General features: G+C 34.8%; 1 protein-coding gene and 1 pseudogene across 1 annotated transcript; one reads left to right on the top strand and one right to left on the bottom strand.

Annotated features, from left to right (window-relative positions):
• On the bottom strand, positions 2576-14737 carry LOC109350445 (rhomboid-like protein 20). The gene is made up of 9 exons (XM_019591682.1): positions 14599-14737; positions 14353-14453; positions 12450-12590; positions 7366-7432; positions 5780-5931; positions 5601-5702; positions 4199-4321; positions 2867-3201; positions 2576-2736 (listed from the first exon to the last, which is right to left on the bottom strand). The coding sequence occupies exons 1-8, from the start codon at positions 14621-14623 to the stop codon at positions 3034-3036; spliced, it is 879 nt and encodes a 292-aa protein (XP_019447227.1). The 5' UTR covers positions 14624-14737; the 3' UTR covers positions 2576-2736; positions 2867-3033.
• Positions 19775-22697, top strand: LOC109350571 (annotated as a pseudogene).

The following is a 24782-nucleotide window of genomic DNA, read 5'->3' as shown; positions in this document are numbered from 1 at the left end:
GTTGTCTTGTTGATTCTTTGAGAAGTTTTTCTTGCATACATTCTCAAGAGAGAAAAGAGAGAAAGTCTTTTCCATTGTGGTAAACATTTTCATTCAATTGAAAGACCTTGCATGATTTCCACATCTAGTTTCTAGGCATGTTTGTGAGATATTCTGTCAAGGGTTATAGAGCCAAATTCAGAGTCTTTGTTCGTACAATCTTGTGTGCAAAGTAACTCGGCAAATTTTCTGTAATTTGAGGATAATTCTCGTGGTGTGTGGTATAATCACAAGTTGAGAATCGGTCTTCTTCATAAGGCAGTGAGTCTTGATTTGAGCGATAGTTTCGGCTAAGGCCAAATTGTCCGAACGATGTGGTATCCAAGTATGCGTAGATAGTGGTCAAGCCGAGCTTGGTGGCTCAACGGTTTCAAGAAAAAAGTTTTTGCTAGGATTATTGGAAGTGTGATTGTAATTGAATAACGTTTCTGATAGTGAAGAAAAATCTCACAAATCAACCAGTAGTCCTGGATGTAGTTTGCAAGTGGACCCGCAAACGAACCAGGATAAAATCCTCGAGCACATTTTCTCTTTCCCTATCTCTTTACATTTCTGTCTCTACTTGCTTTATGAGTTTATTTGCATTCTGTGATTTAGTGTTAATTGATGTTAATCTGTTGATAATCACAAATCAATATTAGTATAGTAAAGATCAAGATTCATCACTGTTTTCAAAGCAAGAAAAGTCTATTTTCAAAGAATAAACAATCAGTATAAGCGATTAACGTACTAACCATAATCGATTAACACAACTATTTTTAATCAATTAACTATGTTGATAATCGATTAACTGCAACAGTTTTTTATTATGTGCAAATATCGGAAAAGTGGGATTAGTGATCCGCTACACCTATTCACCCATTTTAGGTGTATTCTTACCTCATTGGTATCCAACAATAATTATATTAAATATGTGATGTCTACCTTAATTAGAAATTATGAATTTCTAAATGATAAACTCTAGGTCATTATTTAATATATTTATCTTTCACCTAACTATTTAACCTAATCATTATCATACCCGTTTAAGAAAAAAACGATATTTTTAACCTAAAAGTAATATACATCTATTTGAGTGTTTAAACTCAAAATAAACAACCTAGACAAGTTTATTTGTATGTATCCACACTCATTCGTCTATTCAGATTCAATAATCCCTAAAGTTTTGATTAATCTGTAGTTACAATTAACACTATTCAACCCTTTTTGTGTGTCTCTTGTAACAAACCACCAACAAATGAAAGAATGAACATAAAGCCGTGATGGATATGGTAGAGAAGGATGACAGGTTTTTGGAAATATAGTTGTATATTTCTGTATTTTTGCTCAACATCAATCTGTTATTAAATATAATTAAAGTAATTATATTTATCTATTTTATCATATTTGTTATTTAATTAAATAGATTATATGTTAAGGTCATTGATTAAAAATGAGATATTTATTATTATAATAGAGATTATAATAATGAGAAATATGTCTTTTATTATTTTTAGTCTAAATTATTCTTCATTATAGAATCATTGAGAATCGGATATCAATGACTCAGACAAATCAATATATGTATGATAATATTTATTGGATAAATATTAATAGATCTCATGTATTAAATTGAATATATAGATGATGCATATGAGAAAATAATTATTGAACTGACTCAACTGAGAAATTTTAATGGTTAAGATTACCTTAAATTGTCAATAGGGTATTCTCAAGAAAAATGAAATAGTTTCCTTTGACCTAAGATTAATATAGCAATTAACATATTATTTATCATACTTTGATTTCGGACACATAATGTCTCAGGACATTATTTGAATGAATATTGGGTATGATTAAATGTTTATAGAATTAATGATAAGAAGAAATTCATCAACTCTTGGTAATGAGTTTGAGCTTTATATATGCAATTTTTGGTTATATATAATTTTAGATACAAATAGATCAGTATTTATTCTACTGTGTATGTTAATAACACCATAAAATAACTTTCAAGGGAAGAGATTGAAATTTTGGAATTAGAATTGTATAAGATAACAGATAAGTAAGGAAATCAAAATTCAACTAGAAATTTTTTAAAAAACAAAAATAACATTTTCATTAGTCATTGACAAGAAATGAAACACCAATTAGAACATGTGATCTCTATACAAGTTTTTATGACATAATCTCTCACCAAGTGGAAATCAAATTTACCAATACAACATCAGCATACTAATCCCAAGTTATAAACAAGGGACTACAATATCTAATCACATCCAATGAGTCAGGAATTGACGAGAAAGTAGAATTAGAATCACACTACGAGACACATTATAGTTATATTTAAGAGTTAGTTTCATGTTTTCTTAAAATGAGTAATTATATAAAATAAGAAGTTTTAAAGTTGACACCTCCAAAATCAGAATCAAAGTTACCTCTCAAGCAAGATTGCAATACCAATTATTTTATTTTTTCATGAAAAAATATATTTATTTAATTATTTTCTGGGTAGGGATTGGAGATTTAACATGAAAAGCTTCATGTAACTATGACCTTGCTATGATAGATATGGGGTTCATAATATTTCATAAAATGATGGGAATGTTTTCCATATGTTGCTACTATTTGTACAAGCTCCTAATTCTTTCTCATCTATCAATAAAAGTCCTGAAATGGAATTCTAATGATTCAAGTTAAGGCTGTAAAAAAAAATCCCTGGTTAGCGAGTTGAATTTTGGAGGGGAATAAGGGAAAAGAGAAGACTTGAGAACTATCAAATACACTGATGAGATGACTTTAAAGTCTTCCTCATTCTTTTCCTTCAAAACTCAACTCGCAAACAGACCCCTAAAAGGAAAAAAAGCCTTTGAGGATGATTTCTTGAATCCCTCAAAAGTTCACAAACATCCTCACATCATAATTACTCAAATTTCCAGTACTTCATCATCATTGGCCTTCCATCTATCAATTCCGGAAAATCATACTCTCATCATTCATGGAACATTTTTTGATTCAGTGAGATTGTGCCTCTAGTAGGATGTTTGTGGCCACATTGACATCATTTCTGGCCTGCATTAGTGCTTGTCTGGCAGAATTCCTGTTGAAGCCCATAGAAACAAGGGTAGTGATCGAGTCCTCCGATGGTTCTACTGCGGAGGGCATCGGAGCAGGGTAGTTTCTCTGCAACCAATAGATAAATTTTAGGTTAGAGAATAAATAATGACTAATTGTGAAAAACACAGAATACTATACATCTATTGTATAGAATACAGAATTCTGTGAAGACCAAGAAATCTTCACAGTGAACTGAATGACATTAATCATTACATCAATTGCATGGCAAACTTTTCAACTAAATCTGTGGCTTAATACAAAACTGGCTGTCGCCTCTTTTCGCCTTTCAAACAATAATAAAAAAGGATCGTCCGATGCACGAGACTCCTACTTATTGGGGTTTGAGGAGGATAAATGCACTCAGCCTTACCCTCGCAAGCGGAGAGACTATTTCCAGGCATTCAAACAACAAGCGATATATACAATTTCCAAGGCAACTATCAGTGAGCAAAAAAAACCAACATGCTTCCGTTAACTTCATTTAAAACAAGCAAATAAAGCTAAGACATGGATTATGGTGAGCACTAATGCAAGTGGAAATTACATTGACCCCCCTCTGATACGTGGCTAAATGAAACACCCAGTTCAGTGCAAAAGTTACACTAACCTCCCTTGAAGTTTATGCTATCATTACATTTACCTCCCTTCATGGGTGAAATTGAAATAACACTGACAAACCCTAAAAGGGAGATGAATGTAACTTTTGAAACAAAAATGCCATTATTAATTAAGTCAAACCTTAAGGGAATTTAGTGCCATTCCCCTAAATGCAACAATGGCAAAACAATCCATAGTAGTATCATTATCATGTAGAAGCTTATAATGCACTGACTTACTGACAAAAAAAATAGACGAAAATCCACAAAGCTGCACTAATTCTTATATTATATGTATGTGCTGAAAAGTAATTAGCCTCATTTCTCAGATTGATAAATATACACCAAGCTGCTAATGTTATCGTTGCATAAAAAGCTGGTTGAGTCACTAAAATCATAAACATGCAGCTGTCTAAGTTATGCAAATCAAACCGTAAAAGAGTTAAGAGCCATAAAGTAAAACTTGCCTCTGTTTGGCGAGGTGGAAAGGATGGTACATTCCCAGCAACATTCCTTGTGGATGCTACGCGTGGACTCCCCGTGGATGGCAAAGAAAATCTTGAAAAGAATGATGCAATGAACTCTGGGAACTGTAATGTAGGACAACATAAGCACAAAAAGGTAATAACATTAACTTCCTGGTAATGTAATCATTTGCGGTATAATTATCTATACTGCACATTTTTTAAAGTGAGAGGTCAAATTATTGGGAATAAAGACTAAGAAGGAAAAACAAGAATAAAAAGTATTAACTTTTTTCAAGGTTGTTATATCTCATATTAATAGATGAAGGTAATAATGGAGAGTAAGAAAACAAATATAGATAAGTATACTGCAAGAACACAATAATTTGACCTCTCACAAAGTAAGGTTATACTGATAGTTACACAACCATAATTTATTAACACCATATATCTGAAACAAGAACACAATTACCAGATAGCATTTGGTTTATGGCTAAAAAGGAAGCAGCTAGTCTGTAAATCTAATACAAAATCCATTAACATTCAAGATGGTTTCACAAAAAGTTATGAAATGCATTGGAAGAATGAACAGTTCTACCTGAAAACTGTCAGTGGAACTCAATAAAGACAGTTAGCTAATGCCACTCATAAGTAAGAAACTTAATGTCTAAGCTAATACAACAAGGATTTCAAATTTGGTAACCAGGCCATTAAAATATAATTAATATATTCATCTTGCGTGTCAAGTTATGAAAATTTTAAACAGCATAAAATTATAGGATCAAATGATTTACATTTTAGATGCAAAATATATATGTGCATGTAACCTCATACAGAAAGTGACTTAAATAAATTCAACACTAATTATAAGCAATTAATATGTTGATATTGCATGCAAAATTTTAGAATTTTAAACGGCCAAGTATGTTATCAAATGGTTAATATTTTATGATTGAAATGGGTGTATATACATATACATCCACACAAATTAGTAAATGACCATCAACTGGGCGATTGAATTATGAGTAACTAATGCCAATCTTGCTCACCACATTTTTTAAAATTTTCACAGCCATGAGTGTAGGGTCAAATGCCTGGTATGAACTTTGGTTTGAAAAGTATATTTTACATTAATCTTAAGATTTGTCAATGAAAGAATGGAATAGAAAATAAGCTTGAACTAATATGAAATTTTATAAGCTATATATGAATTATGGGAACTTTCAATCCAACAATGAACTTGATGAAACATTCACTTTAAAAAATGCTATTAATTTTAGTAAGATTGATTTTGACTACACCAATGCCAATAGTTATAGTTATATACATATATTCCTGAATACACTGACAGATAATTGCTATAAAAAATCATAACACAAACCTCAAACTATAGACCTAAAATTACCTTTGCTTTGCGGATATAAAAGACGTTCGAACGGTACAAAGAACCAGCAAGGATGCCACATATTCCTGGTAAGATGGACCTCCTCCACGATGACAAAAGAAGCTACAATAAAGTAAATTAGTTTTTAGATGAGTACATTTAGTAATATTTATAACACAAGAAATCCGAATTTACTTCACCTGAAGACCAGCTAGATATACAAATGACTTGTCAGAGAAGTGAAAACCAAATACATGGAACCGAGTTGAAACTGGAATGTCAAAGAAAAAGGGTACAAATGAAGCAAATATAAGGCCATAAGGTCCAGAAGTGACTAGCTTTGTTGTAGGATCTGCAAAGGTTCAACAGACAACTTTCTAAGTAAGAATTTCTTGAACACAAGTTACTTCAATTATATTTTTACCAGTACTCCACAGTCCATACACTACTGTACAAAGCCACATGCAGTTTGCCACAATAACATATTAAGTAGTGAATAACAATTGGTATCCACAAGTTATACACTCTAAACTGCTTTACCAAATTCTTATGTGATCTGACACCCTATAAAAGAGAGCAAACCATGCATATCACTCAGCATGCCAAAACAAAAACATACGATATTGGCAAGAAGCAGTGGTCTACAGTTATTAGAATAACTGGACCTAAGTCCACCCTAAAAGCAAGCTAATATGGGGTTACCTAAGTTATTATAAATGGCTCTTGGCTATGAAAAAAAGGTCAACTTGAACTCATAGAACTGAAGCATATAACAACACATTCCAGATACCATTCTAGATTGGAATGTTTAGATAAACACCGCTCACTAGTGCTGGCTCAGAACCCCTAAAAAGCATCCAACTCAGGTACCCATTTACGAGAACAGAAAAAATAACAAGTTGATTGCAGGCATTTTGAAACAAACCAGTTCCATCATTAAGGTGCGGTTTTGATATTCAAATAACTTGGCTATGTTATTTCTAGGAAGCACAAACACATTTGTTTATTGAGGTGTCCAAGTGTTGAACACATTTTAAATATCGACACTCCTCTAGTCCTCTGACACAAGTAAGAGATATGTACGACACCCCACATCGGGTTTCCAATTAAAAAATAATAATTCACTGGCTCGGATATCTGCCAAACACAGATCACACAGTTAGCCGACACCCCAAAACAGTTAGAGATATCTTCAATGACACGGTTATTTGGTAAAAAAAAGGTATAGACTGGACCTTCGTTCTAGTTTTTGGGTGCACAAGAATAGATTAAAGGCGAAGGATAAGATTGCTCTAAAGAAAACTTAAGTGTAAAGTGAGAAAATAAGAGTGTATCCACCCTTAATTAGCTAAAGTTAAGATCTCAATGCACTCAAAGCTCAGTTTAGAGGAACTTTTTCCAAATTTCCAAAGGTGAAAGATATAGTTGATCCTATTTTTTGGAATGTTGTTTGTAAAGAGACCAAATGCGTACATTAAAAATGATGATTCTTAGTTTTTTTTCATGCAATGGGTTATGCAAAAGGAGGATCCTCACCATATATACTTAAAATGTTATAAATGGATAACCACAGATAGATATATATATATATATATAAAGGCTTACCGAAAGTAAAAACATCAAATGAGAAGATAAAAAATTGTCAAGAAAACGAAACACAAGTGGTGATATGCACACTCAAAAAGGTGTAGCAAAATGTACCAAAAGAATATAAAACATATACTAATCAATTCTAAGAAGTTGAAAGGCATGCCAAGGATCAATTGACCAACAATGAGAATAATACCTTTTAAGAGTCCTATGACAAGGAACTCAAACAGTAGTGAGTTTAATATGGAGAACACGATAAATACCTGCATAAAAACATGTGGATACTTTAAAACCATTCACTGAGTAAAACAATTTTTCCCTTGTTATGCAAGGTTATCATCCTATGGTGAGAAATTATCAAACAAGACAGAGGTAGATATGGTATTTGAAAAGAAAAAATGGAAGATAATAACATTGAAATTGCAACAGTATTTATTGTCTTTTAGAGGAGACAACAGAAAAGACAGAAAAATGGTTTAACAATTGTATTCAAAAATGGTATGCATCAATCCTAACAGAGGAAAATATGGTATTTGAAAAGAAAAAATGAAAGATAAGAACATTGAAATTGCAGCAGCATTTATTGTGTTAGCGGGGACAATGGAAAAGACAGAAAAGTGGTTTAGCAATTGCATTTAAAAATGGTATGCATTAAAACCTTGAATTAGAAAGAGGTTTAGTTAGAGCATCTGCTGTCTGATCTTCAAATGGTATGTGCTTTATTTGCAAAAGATTGGATTGGACTCTATCTCTTACAAAGAATAGATCCAACTCAATGTGTTTTGTCCTGTGATGAAGAATAGGATTGTGTGCCATGGCTACAGTACTGAGATTATCACAGAGAACAAGAGGACATTGATGAGCAAACTTCAGTTCTGAAAGGAGAGACTCAACCCAAATGAGCTCTTGAGAGGCTAGAGCTAGGCTTCTGTATTCAGCCTCAGTACTTGACCTAGAGACAGTTTGTTGCTTTTTAGACCACCAAGTAACAATGTTAGGTCCAACAAATAGGCAAGCACCTGAGACTGATTTTCTATCATCTGGATCTGATGCCCAATCAGCATCACAAAATGCTGTGATGGATAGAGAACAGTGAGGACTAGCTGGTCTGAGTTGTATGCCAAGGGTGAGAGAACCTTGTAAGTACCTGAGAATTCTTTTAACAGCAGTCCAGTGATGCTCCAAAGGATTTGACATATATTGACACACTTTATTGACACTGAATGCAAGATCTGGTCTTGTAATTGTGGCATACTGAAGTGCTCCCACTATGGATCTGTAAAGTGTGGGATTGTCAAAAGGTGAAGAACCTGTTTTTGTCAATTTGCAAGAAGAAGACATAGGAGTAGGTAGAGACTTGGCAGAATCCATATTAGTCTTTTTAAGAAGATCCTTGACATACTTTGTTTGAGAGAGAAATAGAGAACCATTAGGCATAGGTTTAACTTCTATGCCAAGAAAATATTCCAATGAGCCTAGTATCTTTAAGGCAAAGGCATTGCTCAGTTTTTCAATGAGTTGATTAACATGAGAGGCAGAAGATCCTGTGATAATAATATCATCTACATACACAAGTACATAGAGCCTGTATGTAGTTGAGGTATGAATGAATAAGGAATTGTCACACCTACTGTTCAAGAAACCAAACTGAACCAGAGTACTTTTGAGCTTCTCAAACCACTGTCTTGGGGCCTGTTTTAAGCCATACAAAGCCTTGTGAAGTTTGCACACTTGAGCCTTATTACCATTATGGAAGCCAGCAGGTTGAATCATATAGACTTCCTCATGCAAAATGCCATTTAGAAAGGCATTATTAATATCCAGTTGTTCAATAGGCCAATGAAAAGTAACTGCTAGTGTGAGAAGGATTCTGATAGTAATAGGTTTTACAACAGGAGAAAAGGTCTCTGTGTAGTCAATGCCCTGTTTTTGATGAAAACCTTTAGCCACAAGCCTTGCTTTATACCTATTTACTGTCCCATCAGGATTTTCCTTAATCCTAAACACCCATTTACAACCAATAGCTTGTTTGTCTCTAGGCAAATCAACAATAGACCAAGTGCCTAACTTTATTAGAGCATTGTATTCTTCTTGCATAGCTTGAACCCAAAGAGGATCTGTAGCTTGTTGTTGTTGTAAGGTCTTAACAAAGGAAAGTAAGCACACCCAAACACTTTAAGGTAAGAATAGTCAGGTTGCACACCAAGAATCAATAAGAGCAGTTTTAACAGAAGTTGGCTCACTTTGAACAAGCAGGGCCCTAGGAACTCTAGGAACAAAAGACTTGTCAATTCCAGACTTAGAACGGGTTTGCATACGATGAATAGACTGAGATACAAGAGGAAGAGGAAGAAGTGAAGTAGACTCAGTGTTTGTGGTTGTTGGTGACTCAGGATGTGTTGTTGAGGACTCATGGTGTATTGTTATTGGCTGATTATTAGGTGAAGAGAGAGGTGTTGATGAAGAAGAGGGACATAAAGAAGCAGAGGACTCAGTTTGTGTTTGTTGTTGTTGTTGATGAGGAGAAGGATTAGAGGAGGATGTGGGAATGGAAAAGGTAGCACCTGAATCTGTTGTACCAGGAGCAGTGTGGGGATAAAAGTGAGTTATTTGAGGAGGATGAGGTATAGGAGAAGACATAGACTCTGAATGAGACATGACAGACTCTTTAGACTCTTTAGGAAAAACAAACTCATTGAACACAACATCTTTAGAAATGTATAATCTGCCATCATGAGAAAGACATTTGTATCCTTTGTGGTGAGTAGAGTAGCCCAGAAAAATACATTCAGATGATCTTATCTTGTAGCTTGTTGTTGTTGTAAGGTCTTAACAAAGGAAAGCAAGCACACCCAAACACTTTAAGGTAAGAATAGTCAGGTTGCACACCAAATAAAAGATAATGAGGTGAAGACTGGTTTAGGGATAGGGAAGGTAATCTGTTGATGAGAAAAACTGTTGTGGTAAAGGCATATTCCCAATATGACATAGGTAATGAAGCATGAGTGAGCAAGGCTAAACCAGTTTCCACTATATGCCTATGTTTTCTCTCAACAGTCCCTTGTTGATGATGACTATGAGGGCATGAAACTCTATGAATAATTCCTAGTGAGGTTAGATATTGTCTAAATGGTCTAAACTCACCCCCCAATCACTTTGAATGGCTTTAATTTCTGACTGAAACTGAGTATGAACATACTTATGAAAGTGTTGAAAGATGAGAAGGGTGTCTGACTTTTTCTTTAGTAGATAAATCCAAGTGTGCCTGGTGTGAGCATCAACTATGGATAGGTAATATCTAAACCCTGTTTCTGAGTGGACAGGAGCAGGACCCCATAAATCCAAGTATAAAAGATCAAAAGGCTTGGCATACACAGTAGTAGAGTTTGGAGAGTGTAATTTATGAGCCTTAGCACAACAACAAGCAACACAGAAATCAAGAGATGTTTTATTAGAATGTAAAATGTTACATTGTTGCAATACATTCTTTACAGCAGCCTCATGGGCATGTCCTAATCTATAGTGCCAGAGTTTAAGACTTAGAACTAGGTAAGCTAGAATTATTTGCACATAAAGGTGATGCAGAACTGAAGTTATAGTGAATTGAAGAAGGTTTAACAAGACTTCAGAAGGCATAGAGTCCCTCTGCAGTGAGAGAGCCTTTAAGGAGAACCTGTTTAGTAGCCTGTGATTTAACAAGACAGTGGTTAGGATGGAATTCAAAAAAGCAATGATTGTCCTTAGCAAATTGAGACACACTAAGAAGATTTTTGGTAATAGTAGGAACAAGAAGCAGATTATACAATGACATAGATATATTAGAGTCAAAAGGGGACTTAAAGTGAGCATTGTAGTTGTGGTCATAAGCAGAGGGCATTGTGTAGGAGGTATCATATGGAGCAAAATAACACCAGGTCACATCATGACCATGTCTATTGCAATACTCACAGAAGTATACTGAAGTTCTGCCAGATGACCTATTACCACGACCTCGTCTGCCAAAGCGTCCCCCTCCACGAGATCCACCATAAGTTTGATTAGATGAACCACGAAATAGAGGCATTGAAGGGAAACGTGCACGATAAGGTGGATGAGAAAGAGGAGCAGTGTTGGTCACAGAAGCAGGGGATTGAGTAGGAGAAGATTCAGTAGTAGCAATATTAGCAGAAAACGCATCAGACACAGTTTTGTGTTTATTTTTCACTAACCTTGATTCAAAAGTGAGAAGAAATTGCTCTAACTCATTGATAGAAGGAGGATGCGTCTGTCCTTCAATAGTAGTAATGAGTGGATGAAATTCTTCATTGAGACCGTCTAGAACAAAATCAACATGTTCCTCCAAGGTAATTGGTGCTCCAATTGAAGCAAGAGAATCAGTTAACATCTTGATTTTTGAAAAATAATCAGAGATGCAATTGGAACCTTGTGAAACACTACGAAGTTGTGCCCTAAGTTGGCGACTTCTTGCTTTAGTGTGAGCATTACAAAAAGAGTGCAATTCCTGCCAGAGTTGAAAAGAAGTGGTGCATCCTACCACACGAGGTCTTATTGAATCTGAGATAGAATTCAAGAGCCACGAAAACACATTCTGGTCTTGTTCCTCCCAGCTCAAGAACGCAGGATTAACATGATGTTCATGACGATCTGATTCATGAAGGAATTGTGGTGGAAATTCAGGATTTAGAACAAATCTAAGAACACGATTTGCTTTGAGAACAGCTAGCATAAACTGACTCCAAGTCAAGTAATTTTTCTCTGTGAGTTTTGTAATTGGAAGAGGAAGAGAGACAGTAGGAGAAAGAGCTTGAACCGGTGCAGCAGAAGAGAGATTTGGTGGAGAATCCATGAAAGAAGGATCAGTTGTAGCGTTAGCCATAAAAAGCTCTTGATACCATGTAAAGAATAGAAGAAGAAAGAAAAGAAAGGAGAGAGAATTGAATTTCTTATTTGAGAATACTTTCTGTATATCTGATTACAATGAATGGAAGAGATTAAGCTTCTATTTAAAGAAAAGCTAAGTTGTTGAGGCAGTTACTTTGACAGTTGTAACTGCCACTAACAACAACTAACTACACTAACTGAACCAAAAGATATATTAAATACACAGCTTTATACATGAAGCTTAAACTGAATTAATAATAGACTAATTACTCTAATAAATCTCAACAAATCATATGCTAGTCAACCTACATAAAAAAAATTATTATAAAGAACTTGGTTTTGAAAATAAGTCTAGAGATACCTTAAAAACTCATGAATTTTAACTTACAAATTACTTACCGAGTATTTGTTGGAACCTATCTGCCTCTCAAAAATCCTGAAATAGTATAGAAGATACAGACCAAACATCAACTCCGGTGTCGACCAGAAGGAAAATATGGACCAAATCAACTTCCAAAGGCGAAACTTTCCAAAAATATCCTGCCAGAAAGAGAAGAGTATGGAATAAGACAAGGACTACACAGTAAATGCATAGCATGTTCACGCAAAGGTAATCAAAAGTGCGAGTTGAATCGTCAAATCGCACGATTCAATGTTTTACATGGTGATGAGCAAGTTAGCACGGCCCAAAAAGCATAAAGCTTTGGAGCGTCGAAATGCAGAATTGCAATGCATTTTCGTGTTGGGGAAGACAACTTGTGATTTCGGGTTTTCGAGCTGATATGTGGCCCAACTCGCCCAGACCAATTTTAACATAATGTTAAACCCTATTTTTAAACCCCTTCCTAATTTTAAACCCAACTCGTCCCTACCACCTCACTACTCCCCCATTTCGATGCAGGCTTACAGCCTCACTGCTTCTTCAGCCTCCCCTTCCTAATTTTGACTGCCACTGCCCCTTCATCTCCTTCAGCCTTACATATACCAAAAACTCAACCTAATGCATCAAACTCCTTCAACCTTCATCTTGTTTGCGAAACTAAAGCCGCCTTCTCAACTCATGGAAGTGAATATCTAGGTAGAATCAACCTTATTTTGCTAGGATTATCAGACCTGTGAGTTTATGGATTTTGATTTGGCAGTATTTGATATTAATTTGACATAAGACTTATGATTTGCTCATTTCTAATCTGCTATTTTTTTGGGAATATACATGCATATATCTGTGTGTATATTTTGTAATGTCATTTAGTATTTGAGGTGGAGCTACGCTTAGTTTTACACTCCACCGTTTCTACAACCCTACCCCCTCCCACTCCGAGGTTGACTCTACACTTTAACGACCTTGGTTCACATTCACGCCTGTGTGAGAGAAGACAAAATGTCCGCCCTTTAACTGTTAATTATATACTATAGATAAAGTGCAAATCATCATCAGGTGTCAAATAGCCTTAGGTACCATTTCGTAAACATGTCAAGAACAAAACATATACATTGTTCTATTTTTATTTTTAACGCCTATGTGAGAGAAGGCAAAATGCTCGCCCTTTAAGTATTAATTATATACTACAGATAGAGTGCAAAGCATCATCAGGTGTCAAATAGTGTAGGGTAAGCATTTGGAAGACGTGTCAAATTAGAACATAACAAGACATATAGGTTCTATTCTATTTTAGGTGTACTTTATAAATAGAACATATCCGGATGAATTTAAAAGGTAGAATATTTTGGTTCATACTAGAAGGGACGACACCAAATTGAATAAAACAAAGCCTCTTGTTCTATCTTATTCTTTCCATGTGCCAAACGCTAACTTAGTTTTCGTTCTCCCACCAGATTTGTTCATTGACATTTGACAGCATGATCTCTTATTATAATTCCAAGATAAACAGTGAAATGGATATGAAAGCTGAAATTTACACCAAAATGAATTTTACTAATGAGATCAATCCTATCGTTCATATTATCACATCGTTGATCCGTATAATTGAGATTCGATAAAGTTTTATGTTGGCTAATACAACCTTCACCTTTTATTCAGACTTTGGCCCGACTAAACACTTGCGGCACCATAAGTAGAACGAAAATATCATGATTCCATTTAAGATAAACCCAAATAATTAATACTTAAAAAATCAACTTTAAAGACTCATTTAAATTTACATAAAACCAGAGCCAGATGATCAAATTCAAAACCAAATGACTGATCTAACACACATCAAACCCCTAAAAAGAAACATAAATTAAAAAAAAAACATATGGCTTAATTACAATAAAACAAAATTAAAACAAAATTATGAACCTGATAAGACAAACCAAGAGTGTTGAAACGACCCTGGATCCCGAAGAAGATTGTGAAGAGCGCAGAGGCGATTATAAAAGCTCTTGTGACAGGAGCATTTGCTGTGTAGAAAGAACCATTTCAGTATGAAAATAAATCGAAAAAGTGAAAATATTTGTAAAAAAAACATAAAATGACAATTAAGATGAAAGAAAAAACGATGAGAGAGAAGAATGGAGGGTTGAGAAGAGAGGAAAATTTACGTACTGAAACCAGATGGGCCTCCGTTCATCTCTGCAATGAAGCAGAAATCAGTGACCTTTCAGAGATTTATTTCTCGCAAAGTTGGGTTCTGCTCTCTATTGTGTTCTTACTTCTTTTTCTTTTTCAAGTTTATTTTTTCTGGTGACGTAAATTGTGTATAATATTGGATTGTTCATTGATTATTCATTATTGAGTAATGGTCAGAAGGTATATTTTGATCTTTTTATTTATTTATATATAATCAAGTGTATCCATGGGTATATCTATGAAAAACCTTGCTACAATTTAAGTATATACACAGGGTAAAAAAACAAAATAATAAGTGAGTGACATTTTTTTTTGGTAATGTTATGTTTGCTCTTACACGGAATATAAGTGGTTTTTTTTTTAATTTGAAGAGTAAATATTATTTTGATTTATTGAGATTTTTGCTTATATCATGATAGTCTCTAAAAATATAAAATATATTAATTCCAAAATTGTTAATGTTAGCCATGTTAGGATTACTCGATAGGATTCATACATGGTACGTATGTTAACTATGACTAGAATTATTGACACTCAAAGATGCATTTAGTTAGGTTATAAATTAGATCTAAACAACTAAATTTTTCAGTATAGTAAGAAGAAAATTAGGGAAATTTGGGTTTCCTTTTTATTGATAATTAGTTTTGAATAGGTAAAATGGTTATGTTATAGAGAAAAAGATATATACATTGGTATACTGTTACTATATCATTCATCATTCATTTTTAATTATTATTTTGACTTTTCAAAAAAATTATAATTCAAATTAATGGTAAATAATACAATAACTATTTATACATCTTTACATTATCACTTTATATATTTAATTTTAAGACGATGTTATTTTATACGTTAATATACCCCATTGAAGTGTTAGACAACTTTTGGATTTTTTGTCAATTGTTTAGGTGGACACAATGTGTTATATTTAGTCTCCTAATGGTATCAAAAGTAGCTTAGAAGTGAAAATACAAAGTTTGTCATTCTTGGTGTTTATAGTCATAATCCAATAAGACATGAATCTCAAGATCCAAACATTATAAATTATTTTTGAATAAATGAAGGACATAATATGAATATTTACTTAATTAGTATGGATGACGGTGGGTACACATCTGTTGTCTCACAGTTTGTGTCACTCTATGTGTCATGGATTTGTGATTGGTCAGAAAAAATATATTCAAGTTAAAATTTAATTATTAAGTATTTTTCTGATCAATTACAAACTTATGACACATGAAGTGACACAAACTGTAAGACATCAAATGTGCTCCTAATATTGGCATAATGCTCCCTTCCTTTATGATTGGTCAATTTAATTAAATGTTTTCACAATCTTAAAGAGAATATCTTTATCAAGAGAGGCATCTAAATATACATAAGGTGGAACCTAAAGTATTGGTTAGTGTCGTTGATAATATGAACAATGTCAATAGTGCTGAATTTGGAAGTAATTCTTACAATTCCAATATAGTCAAGGTTAGAGGAAGGCATTATCAATGGCAATCGAGTAGATTTCCTCATATGCAAGGTAGATGAAATGGTGTTTTAGGGAAATATTGAGGAGGAAGAGGTGCAAAAATTTGTACAGTTTGTCATAAATCAAGGCATATTGTTAGGAATGGCAACGGGGTGAATCGAGGTTGAGTTTGCATTTACTCAAACTCGAATCCAAAATTTAAAACTCGAACCCGACCTTGAACTAAATGAGTTTAAAAATAATACTACCATCCTGACCACGTCGGGTTTTAAGTAACCCGGACCCGATTAAAAACCCGAAACTATTATATATATATATATATAAAAATAGATGTTTTTTCTTGGGTATCTATCTACAACACGATAGCTTAAATATACATCATCCTACAATTAGGGATACATATTATTAAGGAAGTATTGAGCTTAACAGTATTGCCCACTTTATTAAAATAGACATATAATAAAATATTACTCCTCAATGAATTACTCAATCAGATGTGTTTCTTCTTGGTTCTTATGGCATGTGTTGAGGTGGGTCTCTAACAACATGCTAACAAATATATATATAAAAGTGTAATTTTAAATATATTATTTAGGTTTGGAGCGGGTTCGAGGGTAGGGTATTACCTGTACCAAATCCGAACCCGAAAATTATACTCGGGTAAAACCCGAACCCAAAAATTATACTCGAGTAAAACTCAAACCTAATCACAATGGATTTACCCCATTAAATTCTGGTTGAGTTTGGTCATGTACTCACGGGTTCGGTTTTCATTGTCATCTCTACATATTGTTGGTCATTGTTACATGAAGCATGGTTTTCCTCCTGGCTACCAAAGAAATGTGAACAATATCATAAATGTTGGAAATCAAGTAGAAGATGATATAGTTGGAAATAAAACAAGAGAAGAATTTGGGACTGAGGGGAATGTTTCAACACTACAGTTTACACTTGAGTAGCATAAGACACTACTCTATATTCTCCAACAAACAAACATACAACATAATCACACTACTAATCAATTGAGTATTGTCCCTAATAATCCTACTCATAAGCCAATACCAAGTTTAGAATGCAAAGGTAAAGTTTGCATATTGTCTTGTTCAACAAAATCTAATCATTAAGTCTTAGATACAGGAGTCGCTGATCATGTATTTTACAATTTGTCTATTTTTCATACATACAAATAGATTAAGCCATTTCTTGTTACTTTAACAAATCAGAGTCAAGTGTCTACTACAATATTAGGAATCATCATGTTTTCTGATAGTTTGTGTCTCAATGATGTCTTGTATATTATATCCTTTCGTTATAATCTAATTTATGTATCGTAATTAACAAACACTATTCCATATAAACAAACCTTTGAGGGTAATGTTTGTCATATCTAGGAGCTCCTATCATTGAGGATGATTGGTGCAGTTGAGTGCAAGGATAATCTCTATGATATGAGTGTGTCTCCTTTGTCACTACAAAAATCTGATGTTTCGAGTATTTCTTTCATTTGTTGTCATAATAGTATAAATTCTTTTACGAAGTATGATTGTAATCTTTGGCATAGTAGGTTTGAACATCTATCTCATGAAAAATTGCTTGTAATGCATACATATTGATAGATGTTCAAACCTACTTTGATGAACAATATATTACACACTATTCATAACCTTAATTTAGCACGATTGATGATTCTTGGTGCCTAATTGACTTTGTTTCACATGATTTAGTGTTTTAGACTTTATTGGACTAATATTCTTAAAATTAATTAATTTGGGATTATTTAGCCTAATTAAATCTATTATCATTTTCAGATCATATTTGGCACCAATGGCATTTTGGGCATTATGGAAGTGGAGGATATGTGTTAAAGTGAAGATTGTATTTTTATTTTAGGAATTTTTTTTGTAATTTAGCTTTAGGCCCATTGTTTAGGCCCAATTCGGTTTTATGTGTGTTGGAGAGGTTAAATTCGGATTCCCCACTCCAAACACACACACTTCATTTTTTCCTCATTTTGAAACATTTGAGAATTTCGTTTTCCCTCTTTGGCTCTGTTAGGGTTTCGTTTTGTGCCTCCATTTCAGTTTTCATTCATCTTCTTCTTCATTTTTGGTTTGTTTCTTCCACTCAATGGAAGACTAAACTTGTAGACTAAATTCCTTTGGTAATGTATCACAACTCTTAAGGTTTTGTTATTAATGTATTTTTGGTTTCTTTATTTTTGATTTCTTCTAATGTTGGAAACTGATTTATGAGTTTATCTTCACTTAGTTGATTTACTCTCTAGTGCATGAATGTTTAGTTCGTGTGAATTTGTTAATCGTTTTATGCTTATGTTGATTTCGCTTAATTAGAGACTTAGGTTTTGGAATTTTGAATTGATTATCACTTAGATAATTGATTCTCAACAAATTCGGAAGTTAATGGTTGGAATATAAAAATAATCTTTTGAAATCGAGGATTGAGTTATGAACAAACGAACCAAAGGGATTTAGCCGTTTTATTACATTGCTTAACTATTATTTCTGAATTTGATTTATGTTCATATTGTCCAACAACAACAAAAACTCTTGCGTGTGTGTGAGTATAAGGTGTTTGAATCTTTACTTGAAAGATAATCTTTGGGAAACGACCTAGGAGTCACTTCCTAGTACTGCAGTTTTTAATTGTTATATTATTTGTATCGGGTACGACCTCGATCAAATTTGGCGCCGCTACCGGAGATTATCGATTCTTTGTATAGTTTAGTGTGTGTCTTAGAATAACCATTCTGTTTGGGTTTCAAAAGCTGCATGTTCTATTCACTGTTTGTTGTTTGCTGTCTTGTTTAGCCATTTGCTAATTGGTTGATTTAGGTGTATGTTGGTTAATATAGTTGTGGTTGGAATTTTTATATGAAACTTTGTTTCCATATTTCTTTCATCACATATTGAATGTTGGATGCACCATAGTCGGTCACCTTGCTGTTGGTTGTGAGATACAAACAAGTAGTGACTAATTTTACTGTTGATTTTCTATTTTTGACATAACTTGGGAACTATTAATCCGAATTAGACATATTATATATACTTTTGGGGTAGAAAAATCGAACGATTCTTTATCTACACACTGCATCTATAGATCCCACCCTGAAAATCCAAAAAGAGTCGTTTTACTATTTCTTTTTTATTTTGCAAGTTTTATTTTCCAATTGTTTTGATTTTGTTGCATTTATTTAAATTAGTTAGGCTTTGATTTTTGTCCTGAAACTTTTTGTGGATATTTCCTATGGTATTAGGATTTTATTGATGCAAAATTTTGGTTGATCACTGAAATTTAACATGTATTTTACTTATTGCCCTACATGGTTCTTACTACTGCATTTAGTGCATGACTAGGGGAAATCCTGACTTTTTGCATCCAATAAATCCTGAAATTTATAGAACATTTCATAGTTTGGTTAGACAACTTAGGAATTTAAATTTAGATAGTCGGTCTTTTCATTTTACTGTTAATTTACCTGATAGTGATACTAATTCTGCTATTTCTGTGCATTATGTTGCATACTCTGAAAATATGGCTGAACCACCTCCAATTCCACGTGAGAGGACATTAAGGGAGCTGGTTGCACCCAATTTCACATATGAAAGCTTGTGTATACAGTATCCCAATGAGGATGTGTCATATGTGCTCAAAACTGGACTAATCCATTTGTTGCCTAAGTTTCATGGACTTGCAGGTGAATATCCTCATAAGCATCTTAAGGAATTCCACATTGTATGTTACACCATGAAGCCTCATGATGTTCAAGAGGATCACATATGTTTGAAGGCATTCCCACATTCACTTGAGGGCGCTTCAAAAGATTGGTTGTATTACTTGGCCCCTAGTTCTATTACTAGTTGGGATGACCTGGAGAGAATCTTCCTTGAAAAATTCGTTCCTGCCTCCAGGACCACTGCAATAAAAAAAATATTTCTAGAATCAGACAACTACATGCAAAAGGTTTATATGAATATTGTGAGAGATTCAAGAGACTATGTGCAAGCTGCCCCCATCATCAGATCTCTGAATAACTCCTCCTACAATATTTCTATGAGGGTTTGAGCAACATGGAGATGAATATCATTGATGCTGCTAGTGGTGGTACACTTGGAGATATGACCCTTTTTGATGCTAGAGGTTTGATGGAGAAGATGTCTTCTAACTCTCAATAGTTCAGTGCAAGAAGTAGTGATGCTATAGTGAGATTCAGTAAGACAAGATAAACTTGAGAAAAAAATTGACTCCCTTGCTACCTTGGTCAATCAACTTGTCATGAATCTGCAGAAACCTTCACTTGCAGCACAAGTTTGTGGCATTTGCACCATAACTAACCATTATGCTGATGTTTGTCCTTCTCTCTTGGAGCCCAAAACTGGTGACCATCCTGAGATCTTGAGGCCTATGCTGCAAATATTTACAACAATAGACCTCAACAACAGCAACAAAATTATGATCCTTCATCAAGCAGATACAACCATGGTTGGAGGAATCATCCGAATCTTAGATGGTCTGATTCTTCACAGCCTCATCCAGGGCTGCCATTTCAGAATAATAATGCTGCACAAAATAGACCATATATGCCTCCTCCAATCCAACAGTAGAGGCAACAATAAGTGAATAGTAATCATGCTCCTACATGTAGTGAACCTTCAGTAGAAGAATTGGTGAGGCAGATGACATTGCAGAATATGCAATTCCAGCAAGAGACTAGAGCTTCCATTTAGAGACAAGAGTCCTCCATTCAGAATTTGACCACTAAGATGGGACAAATGGCTACTTCATTAAACACATTGCACTCTCAGAATTCTGATAAGTTGCCTTCCCAGACTATGGTCAACCCGAAGAATGTGAGTGTCATCACTCTAAGGTCAGGCAAACAGATTGAAGTTGATCTAGCTGCATCAAAAATGAAGCAACCAATTTTACAAGAGACTGAGGGCACTAGTGAACAAATTCTTGCTAGTGAACCTTCCACAAGTGCTACGCAACCATCTTCCATTCCTCTTCCATTTCCTCCAAGAGACATTCAAAGTAAGAAGATGGAAGAGGTAGACATGGAGATCTTGCACACATTTAGAAAAGGTAGAGGTGAACATACCTTTACTTGATGCAATCAAACAAATTTCAAGATATGCAAAATATCTAAAGAAGTTCTGCACTCACAAGAGGAGGCTCAAAGGTAATGAGAGGATCAACTTGAGGAGAAATGTTTCAGCACTAATAGGTAAACTTGTTCCTCACATTCCTGAAAAATGTAAGGACCTAGGTACATTTGATGTACCTTGCATAATAGGTAATAGCAAATTTGAGAATGCCATGCTAGATCTAGGTGCTTCGATTAATGTTATGTCTATGTCTGTTTTCATGTATCTTTCACTTGGACATATGCAACCCATTGGGGTAGTGATTCAATTAGAAAACAGGAGTACTGCCTGGTTTGATAGAGGATGTCTTGGTTCGGGTTGGTGAACTTATTTTTCCTGCTGATTTTTATATTCTCGATATGGAAGAGAGATCATCCTGTAACACAGTTCCTATCATTTTGGGGAGGCCATTTTTTAGAACAGCCCGAACCAAGATAGATGTCCATGCTGGAACATTGTCTATGGAGTTTGGTGATATTGTGGTCCGGTTTAATATTTTTGATTCTATGAAGCATCCATCTGAGGACCATTATGTGTTTCATATTGATTTACTTCATGAGTTAACTAATGAGCATATCTCTGATTTTCTTAATGAATTTGATTCTATGTCATTGATAGACTCGTACACTTATCATACATGCACTGATTTTGAAATGTGTAATTCTTGTATTGATGAGTTTCTGTATATTTTTGTTGATCCAAATGTTGTTGAATCAGATTGCACTAACCCAATTGCTGCAGACATCATACATCAATCTGATTTACTTGTCCAGGTGCAGGCTGCAGAATCTATGTTTGCTACTCTGGTTCCATCTGTTTTGCAGGCACCTCCATTGGAGCTTAAACATTTGCCTGAAAACCTCAAGTATACTTACTTAGAGGATGATGAGAATCTCCCTGTTATTGTTTCCACCTCCCTTGATGTTTATCAAGAAGAGAAGTTGTTGCAAGTGCTGAAGAAGCATAAGAAGGCAATTGGTTAGACCTTAGCTGATATTCCTAGTATTAGCCCATCCATGTGCATGCAGAGGATACTCTTAGAAGATGGAGCTAAATCAGTAAGGCAACCACAAAGGAGACTCAATCCAGTCATCCTTAAGATTGTGAAGAAAGAGGTCACAAAGCTTCTTCAAGCTGGGATCATATATTCAATTTTTAATAGTCATTGGGTGAGCCTAGTTCAAGTGGTTCCAAAGAAAACAGGAATTACAGTGGTGAGAAATGAGAGAGATGAGCTGATTCCTATGAGAGTGCATAATAGTTGGAGAGTCTGCATTGATTATAGGAGGCTCAACCAAGCAATAAGAAAGGATCATTTTCCTTTGCCATTTATTGATCAGATGCTTAAGCGCTTAGCAGGTAAATCTCATTATTGTTTTCTTGATGGTTTTTCTAGGTACTTCCAGATCCATATTGCTCCTAAGGATTAGGAGAAGACCACATTCACCTACCCCTTTGGCACTTTTGCCTATAGGAGGATACCTTTTGGCCTATGCAACACCCCTAGTACATTCTAGCGGTGTATAGTGAGCATTTTCAGTGACTTTTTAGAGAATTGCATAGAGGTGTTTATGGATAATTTCACAGTCTATGGATCTTCATTTGATGCATGTTTAGATAGTCTGGATAGAGTTCTTCATAAATGCATCAAAATTAACCTTGTTCTAAATTACGAAAAATGTCATTTCATGGTAGAGTAGGGCTTAGTTTTGGGGCATGTGATCTCAAATAAGGGAATTGGGGTACATCCTACCAAGATAGATGTTATTTCACAATTGCCTTACCCCTCTTGCATGCGAGAGGTTCATTCTTTTCTTGGTCATGCAGGTTTCTATCCCAGGTTCATTAAAGATTTCATCAAGAAGGCTCTTCCACAATCCAACCTGTTGCAAAAGGAGGTGGCCTTTGATTTTTATGAAGATGTATGGAGGCATTTGATTGCCAAAAGACAGCCTTGACCACCACTCCTATTATCCAGGCACCTGATTGGACATCCAGCTGATGTGTGATGCTTCTAATTATGCATTAGAGGCTATCCTTGCTCAAAAAGTGGACAAGCTGCCTAGGGTAATTTATTATGCTTCCAGAACTTTAGATGTTGCACAAGCAAATTACACCACAACCGGAAAAGAGCTTTTAGCTATTGTATTTGCTATGGATAAGTTTAGGTCGTATTTGCTTGGTTTTAGAATTATTGTTTTCATTGACCATGCAGCTTTAAAGTTCCTATTGAAGAAAGTTGATTCCAAACCAAGGCTGATTAGATGGATGCTCTTGCTCCAAGAGTTTGATTTAGAGATCCGTGATAGGAGTGAAGCACAAAATTTGGTGGTTGACCATTTGAGTAGGATTGAGGGAGCTGTTGACATGATGCCTATTAGAGATGATTTTCCTGATGAACAACTTTTGAATATTTGTGTTTCTTTCCCCAACCCTTGGTTTTCTAACATTGTTAATTATTTGGTTGCATATGTTTTTCCTCCACTTGCATCTAGAGCTCAAAATGATAAGCTTAAGAGTGATACTAAATATTATGTTTGGGATGATCCCTATTTGTGGAGATTGTGTACTAACCAGGTTACTAGAAGATGTATTCCAGATCATNAGAGTGATGCTAAATATTATGTTTGGATGATCCCTATTTGTGGAGATTGTGTACTAACCAGGTTACTAGAAGATGTATTCCAGATCATGAGATTGAGTCTTTCCTTTAGTTTTTCCATTCTTCTATAGTGGGTGGCCATCTTGGTACCCAAAAGACAGCACGAAAGGTGCTTGACTCTAGATTTTATTGGCCCGCCATCTTCAAAGATGAGTGGAAGATTTGTAGCACTTGTGAGTAGTGTTAGAGAGTAGGTGGTACTCTTTCTTGGAGACAAGAGATGCATCAACAACCTATGTTGTTTTGTGAGGTGTTTGATGTCTGGCGTATTGATTTCATGGGTCCCTTTCCTGTTTCTTTTGGCTTTTACTATATTCTGCTATCTGTTGATTATGTTTCTAAATGGGTGGAAGCTAAGGCCACTAGGACTAATGATGCTCGGGTTGTTATGGATTTTGTTAGGTCTCATAGTTTTTGCAGGTTTGGCATACCTAGAGCCATTGTTAGTGACCAAGGCACCCACTTCTACAGTAGATCCATGCAAGCTATGCTCAAGAAATATGGGGTTGTTCATAGAGTTTCCGCACCTTATCACCCCAATGTAATGGGCAAGCTGATATTTCAAACAGAGAGATAAAGAGGATTTTGGAGAAGATGGTGCAGCCTAACATAAAGGATTGAAACAACAGACTTGAGGATGCTCTTTGGGCACATAGGACTGCTTACAAGGCACCCATAGGGATGTCCCCTTATCAAGTTGTCTTTGGTAAAGCATGTCATCTCCCTGTAGAGATAAAGCATCGTGCATATTGAGCTATGAAAACTTGTAACTTGGCTCTTGATCAAGCTGGTGAAGAAAGAAAGCTCCAATTGAATGAACTCGATGAGATCCGCTTAGAAGCCTATGAGAACT

Source organism: Lupinus angustifolius, chromosome LG06 (assembly GCF_001865875.1).
Source record: "Lupinus angustifolius cultivar Tanjil chromosome LG06, LupAngTanjil_v1.0, whole genome shotgun sequence".
NCBI classification, from domain to species: domain Eukaryota; kingdom Viridiplantae; phylum Streptophyta; class Magnoliopsida; order Fabales; family Fabaceae; genus Lupinus; species Lupinus angustifolius.
Note: the sequence above shows the minus strand (reverse complement) of the source record. Positions and strands in the feature narration are given on the sequence as shown.